Source organism: Phaethon aethereus, assembly GCF_964289735.1.
Source record: "Phaethon aethereus genome assembly, chromosome: 2".
NCBI lineage: Eukaryota > Metazoa > Chordata > Aves > Phaethontiformes > Phaethontidae > Phaethon > Phaethon aethereus.
This window is the reverse complement of record NC_138582.1, coordinates 68,024,122-68,036,702: the sequence shown is the minus strand read 5'-3', so window position 1 is coordinate 68,036,702 and position 12,581 is coordinate 68,024,122. Positions and strand designations below refer to the sequence as shown.

At 39.5% G+C, this 12,581-nt stretch overlaps 1 protein-coding gene across 2 annotated transcripts in view; it reads right to left on the bottom strand.

The window, feature by feature from the left end:
- The window catches only part of CARMIL1 (capping protein regulator and myosin 1 linker 1), a gene marked incomplete at its 5' end in the record, with an annotated part of 195,347 nt that overhangs the window by 36,332 nt on the left and 146,434 nt on the right, over window positions 1–12,581 (bottom strand). For both annotated transcript variants that reach the window (XM_082015322.1, XM_082015323.1), the window contains 2 exons: window positions 7,589–7,738; window positions 10,689–10,776. In XM_082015322.1, the coding sequence (XP_081871448.1) occupies window positions 7,589–7,738; window positions 10,689–10,776 (238 nt within the window). The remainder of the gene's footprint in view (window positions 1–7,588; window positions 7,739–10,688; window positions 10,777–12,581) is intronic.

The following is a 12,581-nucleotide window of genomic DNA, read 5'->3' as shown; positions in this document are numbered from 1 at the left end:
AAGCCTGATAAATTTATGAATAGGATTGTGTGATGCAGTTGTCAGTGACAGCAGGGATGAGATTTGATGACTGGGAAGCTGTTTTCTAGCCTTTTGGCACAATGTACTCTTGATTTTATTTATTTATTTAGAAGTTCGTATTCCAGTAAACCAGCTCATCCTAAACTCCTTTTCCTTGACAAAATATAGTAAAATCTAATGGTACTCCGTAACTGCCTGCCCTAACACAGCCTTCCTCTCCCCTCTTCCTGTGAACAACTATTCTTTATCCCTGCAATGAGGTATCACTTTTGCAGAGCAAAAAACCCACAACTCTCCTATTCTTCTGGGTGGGGCAAGAACCATGAAGCACTCTTACCAAGGCAGGCTCGTGCATGTGCTATTGTCAGTAGGCTCTCCAGATTTCAGAGTAAACAAGACCTCCCCACAAAACACAGATAAGTAACTCATGCTGAGTTATTTATTTGAGATGCTGTAAGAATCAAAAAGCAGTAGAAAGAACCATGTAACCTATACAGAAAACTCCTCAACCACTTGAGAAGGTCAACTTGCCAGATATTAATTGAATTAAGAAGCATTATGGCTGCAGATGTGTGCTACAGAAAGAGCATTATTAGAGATTATTTGCACACTGTTTGCTGTTGTCCCTCTACCAAAGGTTACAGAATCTAGATCTTGGCAAGAACTCCTCCAAAGGAGCTCTTACTAATCTGCCATGGGAAATAACAAGCAGGTTCTTTATGAACAGAGGCTGTGGAAAGATGAATTCTGTTTCTATTTGTGCTGAACATAGACCTAGCCCACAGCTCTGCTGGCAAAAGGGACCACACAAGTGCCCGCTGATCCAGCCTGTGCAAAGGGGCTTTGTCCTCACAACCTGTTAACTTTACCTGAAGTAGGTAAGTGAGCGCTTGGGCGATCCCTGCTGCTGGCTGGCACCTCTCTCACCAAGTGATGGACGGGTGTCCACCAGCAGGCTTCAGCCTGCAACAGCTGGCTGGTGTCTGCTGACATGACTCTGCCCGCAGCCTAGGCATTTAAATTCTTGCTAGCAGAGCAGGGAAGGGTGGGACTGAGCAGCCAGGGCTGGCACTACCTATAGACTGCACAGCTACATGTTCAAGACCTTTTTGTATGCCACAGACTAACTTCTTCATCATAAACTCCTGCTTAAAACCACCGCAGGGTAGTTAAACTCTCAAAACCAGCATTTCAGCGACTGCTTTGTTACTGAACTCTCCTTTCAATGTGGCTTTTTCATGACGGGTGAAATAAAATGATGGAAACTCAGCATCAGTAAGACAACTACTGCCACAAAGGACGTAACTACACACCATCCCCTCCATCCCCAGTACAAATCTGGGTTTCCTAAGGCAAAATAAAGCATCAGCACTATGGGAGAACAAGCTGCTGATACAGAAGTACCACCATGCAAATAGAATACCCAGCAGCTACACTTCACAACTCTCATTTTAACCTAAGCCTAAGTCTCCATTTTTACACTACTTTTTTTCTTAACCAAGCACGTAGTGCTGCTACTAGAAGCAGCTTATCACATTCTTCATTTACTTCATATTGTGCCAACAATGTATCCTAGATTATGAGAAACAGCTTTGAACTCTAAGAAATCTCAGTTGGTTTAAGAAAAACATACTATATATCAAATAACCATCACCTCCTTCCCTGCAGAGACCAAGAAAAATGAGCCCGAAAACCATGTTCCTAGGTTTCAGCTGTGAACATGTAACCTCTCAATGAGCCTGAAAGAGACTGTAGTCTGTAGTCTATATATGTAACAGGCATTGAATAAACATGGATAAGGATCTCTAAGGGCAGTGAGGATGCAGCAAAACTATATATAAAGGAACCCAGGAAAAGATAGGTAACAAATACTCACAGTTAAAATTAATGTAATCATAATACTAATGGTGAGGCTAACATATAAACACACAACTTGCAAATAAACAAGATATTCACAGGTTCTGCAGAATTATCACAGCAGCTCCCTTTGCCTCTTACTTTCTCAGCCATAGCACTGCACGTGTAGCAAAGGGCTTAGGGAGCACGCTGGCACTGTGCCGTGTCGCTCCCGGTGATGTTTTCATACACTGTCCTAGTTTGGGGAGAGTCAGAAATATTACTGGACTCCCACTGAAGTAGATTTGCTCACACGCCTGTGATGGAGCCTTTTCAGAAGCCAAGAATACTCTCGCATACCACAATGCCAATTCCTAGCTTCCCACAGAGTGCTGTATTTACTACACATCAGAGGCCCATTTCTGCTAATGCATACAAGAGAGAAACTCAAGTGTCACAATCAATTTAATCCTGCATTCATGCAGGCTGCTGCCTTTGCCCTCATCCCTGCCTGCTTGTTCCTGCTGCTCAGGATTTGTTTTGTGAACTCAACCAGAGGACTAGTCAGTCTGTAAACTAACCTGGGAAAGAAATCCTCCGTAAAAAGCTTAATTTTCAGCTGAATCAATTCCCCCAGTTTCTAGTGAAGCTGTGTGAACACCAGTACAAGTGTGAGGGTGCGGGCAGAAAAGAGCGAGCTGTGTACAGGGAAAGGTGGAAATGCTCTTTTCAGCAAGAACAGTGATTTTTGCTGGATTAAGACAGTTGCAGAGCTAGAGCTTCATCTATAGTGCAGGAGAATATACTGAGTCCAACAGGAACTGGGGTTTTATTGCAGTAGGTGTTCAGTCTTTCATCCAAAAAGCTGACTATCTATGCCTGAGACAATTCTGCTGCAGGTAAATAGACAGCAACAAGAATCAGATGTGGTAGTATGTCAGGGCATACCAGAGAATCTCCACTTTAATTTTTCTTCCTACAATATCAGTGCGCATGAGTCTGTACCATGATTTTCTCCTTCCTCCAGTGAAAGCAACTAAGGGCTTTCTGTTGTTTTAATTCTAATTTTTTGGATGAGGGAGTGGGGAGAAGATTTCAGGCGGTGCTATGGGTTTTTTTTTTTTTAAATAAATTTAATTTTGATGTGGAGAGTGCAATTTCTCCCTTTTCTCTGAAAACACTGAGGTCCATACACACCTTGTCTTTCAGAACCCATAGATTCATAAGTCTTCACCTGGATACTGGACTAATCTGCTAAATCTTTGACAAGAGCCAGGAAAAAAACCCATACACCACCAATCTACAAGTGTTCTGTTACATCTGCAAATTTTCTTCTCTACTGTACAGGTGAAATCTATTGTTCAATAAAGACTAAAACATTAATATATTGCTCATAGGATTTTGTTGTTGTTGTTGTTGTTAAACCCTTCCTCCATTAAAGTCATAGAACCATCTCTATGGCTAAAACTAGAAATAGATGAGAAATGGCTAAGATTCAATATTCATCACAGGCAGTCCTTTTGTATTAGCTACAGGTATTTTTGCAAACACATAATTTTTAGTGTCTCAACTCTTGTGATCTTAGTATACCTCTTAGTATTCTGGAAGCCAAACTAACATTCAAATAGCTAAAAAAAAAAACCCAAACAAAAACAACAAAAACTTTAGGACATAACTGTTAAACACACTCTAACAAAGATGCTCCATTACCTTTTGGTGGGGAATTGAGCACTATTTAATCTCTCTTCTGCAAAGAACTAATGAATATGAAAGAATAAAGTACAACTAGAAGCATTATGCAAAATTAAATCAGTTAGTATCTGCCTACACGATTACACATACCAAAATACATGATATTCAATCTCAGTAAAAAAGGGTGCTTTATTTAAAGTTAGTTTTAAAATGCATGTGTTTGTTTAAAATGTGTCACTCTCATCATATACGCACAGAAAAATTTAGAGGAACCGTACTGTTTTATGAAGTTAATTCATGATTGAGTCTAAGTTCTGAAAAGCAGGCTATAGTTTTTCCATTAATCTGAGAACCATAAGTAATTTTCTGCACAGAGGTTCTTCTTTCCATCTTACTTGCACACAACTTTTATCTAATTATTTATTACCATCAACGCAGCTCTAATTAAACGTAGACAACTAAGCTGTAGATTAGGGAAGCACCAATTTACTGTACTGCAGCTCAGGGAGATCTGAAACTCTCTGAAACTCTGGGGTCCATAATGTTCCAGCTATGATGTCCTACGCTGGACCACTCAATCACTCCCAGCATTCTTCAGAACTCATTTAACAGGTGAGCAAATTCTGGTATGACTGACAAATCTTTCATATTATGGGCTCTGAGGCTACTGTTAAAGCTGAATGAGAATCATATCCTAAGTTGAAGCTAATAAGCTTTAATGGCACAGTTTGGTATTTAGTAAATCCTAATTTCCACAACAAAAAAATACTAGAAATAACACTTAAATGTCTATTTTTCAGTGGTACATTTCCTGGGCTCATTTGTGATATTTCATTCTGTCTTGTCTGTATTGTTTATACACATCAAACTTCAAAGTGGACAGATGGCTATTCTCTACTCTGGCAAGGAAATCCTCCCAGCCACAGCCACCCTGCACCCTGCCCAAGAATAGGTGGGCAGGCTGTGAAACACACCAGTGCCTGTTTGTTCGCTGGGTCACCAGCACTGGAGGTTTCAGACGCCTATGCTGCCAGTTTAAGTTTTATAAAGCATACCTTACTGTCTTCCAATTTCAATCCATGTATAAGAAACAAATAGCTCATAAGAACTTTATTCCAAAAACTTCTAGCTCATTCATAGTCATTCACCTAGTTTCACTGCTATATAAGCTACCTGCAACCATAAAGTCAAAACTGAACCTGGATCCAGTTCTTCCCCAAATTGTTCAAATATAGCTTCAAGGGAGCTGTTGCATAACAACACGCTATTGTATACATTGCCTCAGCCAGAATACTGATCCTTGATAGGCTTGAAATGTTGAAGAAAACAAAAAAGAAGAGGCTTGCTGAAGATAATGGATTTGCAAAATGAATCCAGTTTTGCAAATGGAAAAAAAAAAAAAACCCAGCTCCCCCAAAATGGTGATCCAACCTCAGGGCCTCTCCTATAAGCCTATAAGTCTCTTCTTCCCCAGACCTCTTGACAACTAGCTGGAGCAAACTGATAGACATTTATGGGAAAGAAATGTTTTTTAATAGGAGAATTTTTTTTGGCATGCCAGCAACATGATCAGCCTCATGCCATGTTCCATATTTTTTTGGCAACAGGAGACTAGGCTCCCAAACATGCACGACACCAAGCTGCAATTCAAGGTTTCAGGTTTGAGTTTTGCAGAATACACAGCCAGGTGCATCATCTACTCAGACAGCTAAGATCTGGTTTAGCATTATACTTTGTAATGCCTAGGGATTTCCAATGGCCAAACAAGGCAGTGTTCTGGACTGATGCCAATTGGGAAGTGGGACCTAAATAGCTATTTCTCATTTAAGATTAAAAATAATCAAAGGAAATTAGGTTCATAATTATAGTTCATAAAACCATATGTTCCTCTTCCTACTAAAATCTTTCAGCAACGTATCTGTTTCCTGCACTGACCAGCTCACAAAGCATTCACTGCTACCCCTTTCAGAAGGTTCCACATTTCCATGCAAACATCTGTATGATTTTTAAAAGCTGCCACAAATCAGATTAATTTTTCCAAGACAATATCTAAAATACGCGTGATTTTCCCATAGCTAAAATATATCACTTGGAAAGCGCTATCTCTGAAGTTACTAACTGCACCCAGAACATGCAAGAAATCCATTCTTAAGATTGTTTTAGTTGCAAAAAACTCAGTAAGAACACTAGCTCAGTAAAAACCCCTGTATTACTCAGCCTCTTGGGGCTATTTATCTATGTATTTTTCCAACAGCAGCCTGTATGACTAGCACCCAGGATGCAAAAACCAGCTCTTAAAAATGGGTTACAGTTTTTAATAAATGGGTTTTTTAGCACTGACTAAGATTACTGCCTCGTGTTTATTTGATGCTTCATTCTCTTCAGAAATCAGATATTGATGAGAATCTGGGTCACAAAGGTATTTGAATCTCCGTGCAAGATTGAGGGTGAATGAGGAGAATGAAGAGAGATACAAACACTTCTGAAGATAAGTACTGTTAGCATCTAATGCATCTTTTAAAGAGTGTAAGCATCATCATATTTCTACTATTTTAATATGGCCAAAGTGAAAGATAACAGTAGCGTGATGTGATGCTTTCATACAACCATGGTGATATGAGATAAAGACAGAAGCTGTTTTTTAAATTTATTATTTTTAACATGCCGCAAGAATAAATTTAAAGGGGAAAGGAGGGATTCAGAACGAGCGCTTAGATTATTTTTCTATATATGAAGCCAGCATGCAAAAAGTAACTTTCAGGTACAGGGTTCAGATTTTACATATTTTACTAGGATGTCTCTCTCCCATAGGATTTAGGGTTTCAAATGATTACAGAATGTTGACTACAAAAAGTGTCTGGAACTTGACAGCACCAGTGATGAGCCATATGATGCAGTCAACACCCCATGCCTCACAGGGATTTGTGACGTTCAGACAAATATTGCATCAAATCAAATCTTGGTGAAAAAGGAGATTTGGAAGGGAGAGAGAACTATTTTAAGCTGGTATTTCCAAAGAAGGTGTGCTTTCATTTTCTTGCTAAGTGAGACCAACAGCTAGCTGCTGAGGGAGAAAAATCAACGAATCTTTTTCTGCAAAAAGACGCAATCAATTCTTCTGCCAGTTTAGCTTCCTGTGAAAGCATACAGGCAAGGAGCCAGGCAGGAGGGCAGAAGAGAAAGCCCATCCCTTGCAGCAGTGACCACCTATTAGACTAAGTTGTAATAGCGAATTGCTCCCTGAAGTTCCTGTCCACAGTAGAGTTCCTCAGCAGACTAAGATGGGTGGAGGGGAATTTGAGGTTGAAAACAGTTAGCAAACCATTTATTTGAAATTCTGCAGATTTACAGCTCAAAGGATCATGATATGGCATAGAGCCATCTTTTATTATGAAGTCACACATGGGATTTTATAAGGCACTTCAGTAATTTTTGTTCAGCATTTTTACCGAATCTCACACTCCTAACTCAATTACTTACAAAAAGCTTGCCGTGCAGGGTCACTTGCAGCCCAGTCTCAAGGTTTTAAGACTTCCTCCATACATTCAAAAGCTAATTTAAAAAAATTAGCTTCTGTCTGTGGCTAAGAATATAACTTCTCGGCAGAAGCATTTTTTGTCATGGCTCAGAGAAATCCACATCAAGTAGAAGCAAGACAAAGGGAGAAAGCAGCATGTTGTCAAAGGATAGCATGGTCCAACTTATTCCTGCAACTGAATCTCTGTGAAACTGTGGCCAGTGAAAGAGATGTTTATTCTATTAGCTTGATTGTACCAATGTATGCAAGGGAAAGGCCCTTGAATAAGTACAAGGAAAGGGGAAGTGAAGAAAAGGGAAAAGCTTTTCCTTTGCTGAACAGCAATATGCAACTGAGACAAAATGTTCACAAGCTAACCTTTTTTTTCTTTTTTTTTTTTTTAAAAGCCAATTCCTAACTTCAGTTTCCTGTTACCACGAAATTGCAAAGCGACATTTTGAAAAACATTTTTCTTCCAGTTATTTGCGTGTTTAACCTAATGGGCTGAGGAATGTGTCTTACCATGCAAGTGTCCAGATCCTCCAAACGTTCTATCTCTGTCAGCTCCTCAACTGTAATGACAGAGCGTTTAGTTGGTTTTTCTTCTGCTGTCTCAATTTCCAGTGATTCCTGCTGTGGTAGTGGTTTGCCACGTCTGGTCAAATGGTCAGCCTGGAGACAAGGATAAAGACAGGAACAGATCAATCAAACTGTTGAAAAAAGGCAAACCAAACCAGAAAGCTTGCAGAATTTAAGTGATCACAGATCCTAGAAGACCAATTACAAAAAGCAAAGCTCTGTTGTGTGTGTGAATCTTCACATAGGGTTTGTTTCGTTTTGGTTTGGTGGTTTTGGGGGTTTTTTTTAACCTTTTGTGGATGGAAAACCCCATCCATCACACATTCTAAGAAGGAAGGGAGAAAGTCTAACACAAAAAAAGGGAAAAGGTAAGAGAAAAAGCCACTCTGCTTTTTACTTACGATAGTCTTATGGGGCTTCCTCAGCATTTGTCCCATCTTTTCTTTATAAAGAAAATAAAGGGGTGGAAGAGAAGCTTTGTTCTGGACCATTTTTTGAATTAAGTAACACAAAGACATGTACAGTTTCAGCTAATACAATTTCAATAATTACTAGACAGCCAAAATGTTATCATCTCCTATTCAGAAACCAGGATAGCTTTGTTAAAAACCTCAATTCTATTTCACTGAAGAAATAGGTAGAAGTTACCATAAAAAAAAAAAAAAAAAAAATCAGGGTAGATCCATGGGATAAGATTTTTTTTTTTAAGTATCAGAGAGAAAAAACCCCAACAATAATAAAATCCCTTAGTAGACCTGCATAGCAAAAACTGTTACTAAGAACACAGAGAATGTTATATAAACCACCCTGGATTGTACTTGGAACGGAGTGGGTTCATGTTGTCAGGAAAATGATGCAATACTTTCTAGTTTTGTTGGTAACTAAAAAGAATATTAAATAACATCTGTTAAGAGTGTTTGAAGATCAGCTGGCCCAAATCAGTTAGTCACAGACGCCTTCAAAGAGGCAGCTAGGGAGAGCTGTAGTCCACTGATTAACATCAGCAGGATTCCAGACCACCAGTGGATTATAGTTTTGTTAACCATCAAAAACGGTAAACAGATAACCTTAGTAAATTATAGCTCACTTTGTCTAGTGTCTACTCAGGAAGAACAACTGGAGAGCTGTTACAGATTTATCTTTAATCACAGTAAAATGGCTATTATAATAATAATCATCTCATTAGGCAAACACAGGTCTTGCTGAGCAAGGTTTATTTCTCAAATTTGCCTCAAATGCTACTGTGTCAATGCAACATTCACAGACATTTGTAGGTGGATGAATTAGTAGTATGTAACACTCCAACTTAAGGAACTGGCACAGAACTGTATCAGTGCATTTAATCTTTGCTGTATTAAGAAATAGCTGTCAGCGCTCAGATTGCAGCTACCAGTTGAAGATTAACACTGACAAATTAGACAGGAGTTGTTCCAGCAGCATTTTTGAGATCCATACTCTTCAGTGTTCTCATCAGTGCTATACTACCTGAAATAATGCGCAGCTACCAGAAACATGGGAGAGTTAAACAGTGACAGGGACATGTTACTAATGCAGGCCAAAATGGATCACAAAGTACATCAAATCAAATCAAATGTACAGACAATCATGCCTTAGGAACTAAGAGCACTAGCAATTAGCTATGAACACAATCCTGAAAAGCAGCAAGCGACAAGCATCCAGAAGCCATTACTGGGAGGGAGATCTACCAAACCCTGTCCTGGAAATGAGCTACCACTGAAACTCTGACAAAAGGAAGGAATTCTTATCCCCTTGGCTATGTAAATATGAAGAGTAAAGAGTAAAGAGTAACAGGAGAAAAACAATTTCACTCTGGTACACAGTGTTGGTTAAAACATTGGAATAGTCTGCCTAGTTCTGGAGACCATAATTTTAAAATAAGCTTTTAAAAGAGCTCGAGAAAGTGCAGAGGACTATAACCGAAGTGACTCAAAGGCTGGAGATAATGACTTACTGTGCAAGAGTCAGGGTATGTCCAAGTTGTGCAATACCATTGGACAGAGACAGCCCACTACTGATGCCAGCTGAGACTGCTCCAGGATCAACTGGAGCTTATTAATGTGGCCACTCACACAGCAGGCTGATGCTGCTACATAGCTCCTGAGACCAGAGGTTGTATCTTTACACAATGCTGCTCTGTATCATAAAGACACACCCTCAAATAACCCAGTCATCTCTTTTTTTTTTAAATAAATTAAAAAAGAAAGAAAAAAAATAGAGAGGAAAAAAAGAGCTATTTGTTTTCTGTTTATTAGGTATATGGTTCCCTTACCTTGTGGGGAAAAGCATCTGAATAAACTCATGACTGCAAGCTGAGGTCACAGAAATTTCAAATAGAAATGAACAGCCATTTCAATCAGGAGAATGACCACCCAAGTGGCTTCTTAAAAAAACACACACAGTACTGGATTCTCCTTACAGAGACCCACTGCATTAGAAATCAAAATGTTTTTCTGTAGCTACACTGTTCTTTATTTCTTCTACTCTTGATGAAGGAAGTACCTTTATAATAAATAACTGTGCTTCCCAACAGCTCAGCACCTTCAGGTAACAAACCGTGTTTCCTTTCCTATGTTTCTACTTCTTTCTCCTCAAACTGGATACCTATATTCTGAAGTAGCCTCAAAATATATCCATTCAGGGAACAAGCAGTCTCTCTCTAAAGAATGAAATGTTACCTCGCATCTCTCGAGCAACCAACCCTTATCTCACCAGGACAATGACTGGCACTGTTCTTAACTAATAACTCAATGTTGCATCCTGATGGCATTTTTAGTTTTAGATCTGATAGTAGTGCAAAAGATAAGATGACAAATATGTAACACAGCCTCTTCCAAGGTTGTATCACCCTTAAAGCAAAGAGGCAAGAGGCCCACGATCATATTTCAAATGATGTCAGCGATGCCAATGAAAATAAGACCAATTTCATAATAGAGTTATGCTAAGGAGAAACCGAACAAGTTATGAACGTAATGGTGTAGTTAAGGTACCCGCGTGTTCAGATATCAACCATGCAAATACTCACCAGTCTGTGATGGCAGTGGGAAAGTGCATCCAGGATTTCATCTACAACTCGATCAGACAGGAAAGAAGCCACTGTCAGCTTTACTTCACTGTGTGAGGATTAAAAATGAGGCAGAGAAAATTTTAACACGCAGGAGAATTTTGTCTTTATTACACGTTCAACAGTGCAACGATTATCCACAGTGCTGTCACTTTATTTGAAAAAAAAAACCACTGGAGAGTGAGGATACATGACTGCAGGTTTCAGAAATAAACTCGTGAATCACACAATAAACACAAGAGCCTCTGTACCATATTTAACCTGCTTCTAACATTTTTCTAAGAGCTGAAATGAAAACATCTGGGTAAGAGAGCTGAATAGAAACCACATGTGAAATTCACTTCGCCACTGAAGTCACAGAAACACGAATCTCAGATGAATGGGATTAGGATAGTGCTGCCTGCTTAACAGTACTATACTGAACAACTACAATCTACTCATTTCCTCAGCTCCTTCTTTGTGTTTGTCTGGCAGCTGAGGGCAACTGTACAATGTTGCTTCTCCAGTCTTTGCCATCGTAACTTTGCTTCCTCTTTTTGCTGTAGATAGCCATCTTCTGTCTCAAGAACTTCATGTCAGCCATTCCCATTACACAGACATACACAGAACACCAATGCACCCCATGCACTGAATTGAGGTTTCACTGGTAACTTCCAATCAAGGAAATGTGTACCTTGAATTGCTCCTTGGCATCCTGTCTTTGGCCACAGTACAAAAGGCTCAGGCTGTGGAGGGCAGTTGATTTGCAGCTGACAAACCACATATGCCTGAGCTGTAGCCCGAAGCTCCATCTCTCCTGTCTCTATGGTTTCAAGGCCAACTGCTTCAACTGACACCTGCCAGCAAGCACCATGATTTCATTTTAAGGTTTTTATGCACGGATTGAGTTGCGTTGGATTAACAAAGCTACTTCTATCTGGGGCTAGTACTACTGCTGCAGAAAGCCTGAGGAAAAAAGGTAAGAAACTCTTTGGAAAGGCAAGGCAATATATAGGGAGGTAGAATAGTGACCAAGCCACAGTAGGATGAGAATGAGAGTGAAGAAGAGATTTCCCTCAGTTACCTACATATTAATTTCAAGTAATATAAAGCAGTAAGGGTGACAGTGTGGCACCCTCAGCCCACTGACAGCTGCAGCTTCTACAGGTGGAAGGGGCACTATTACTGTCTCAGGATCAAGATTTGTTTGATAGGACTAAAGTGAAGAAAATTTACTCCCTGAACCGTTTCAAACACTCTGAAGGCATAGCTAAGGTCTTTAACACCTTTTCCTGCCAATCTCGCTGCACTCTGCAAAACTACGTTTTAAGTTTTACTGTTTTCTTCCTCTTCTGCAAAGACATTAGTATCACAATGCAAAATGACATGCTTTTCCATCAGGCAGAAAGGATTCCTTAGCCAAATAATGGCAACTGCGAAGGCTGAAGTACAGGCCAACCACATATGCAGCATAAATATGTTCTCCGGTCTACATTTAATATGAAAATAAAGATGCAGTAAAAGGTCAGGTAAAGGACTCCTTCCCCCTACCCCTCCCCCCTTTTTTAATTAAAAAAACAGGGAATTAAGAATTGTTTAGGGTAACTGTTCCGGCTCCAAGTTTGTGGTTTGAATATCTAAGTTTATGTTTTATATGTCTGTCTGTTGTGCACAACCTCCATACAAACAAAAAAGGTTTAAAGTGATTGCTACAACTACAGGACAAAACCAAATGCAGCAACAGACAAAACACTGTTAACCCCCAAAGCAAATAAATGCAATTTCCTTCATTCCCATAATTCAGTGTTACCTGAGAACATCAGTATGTTTACAAAAATGTATCAGTCATGAAAATGTTATTTGTGTATCATAAAC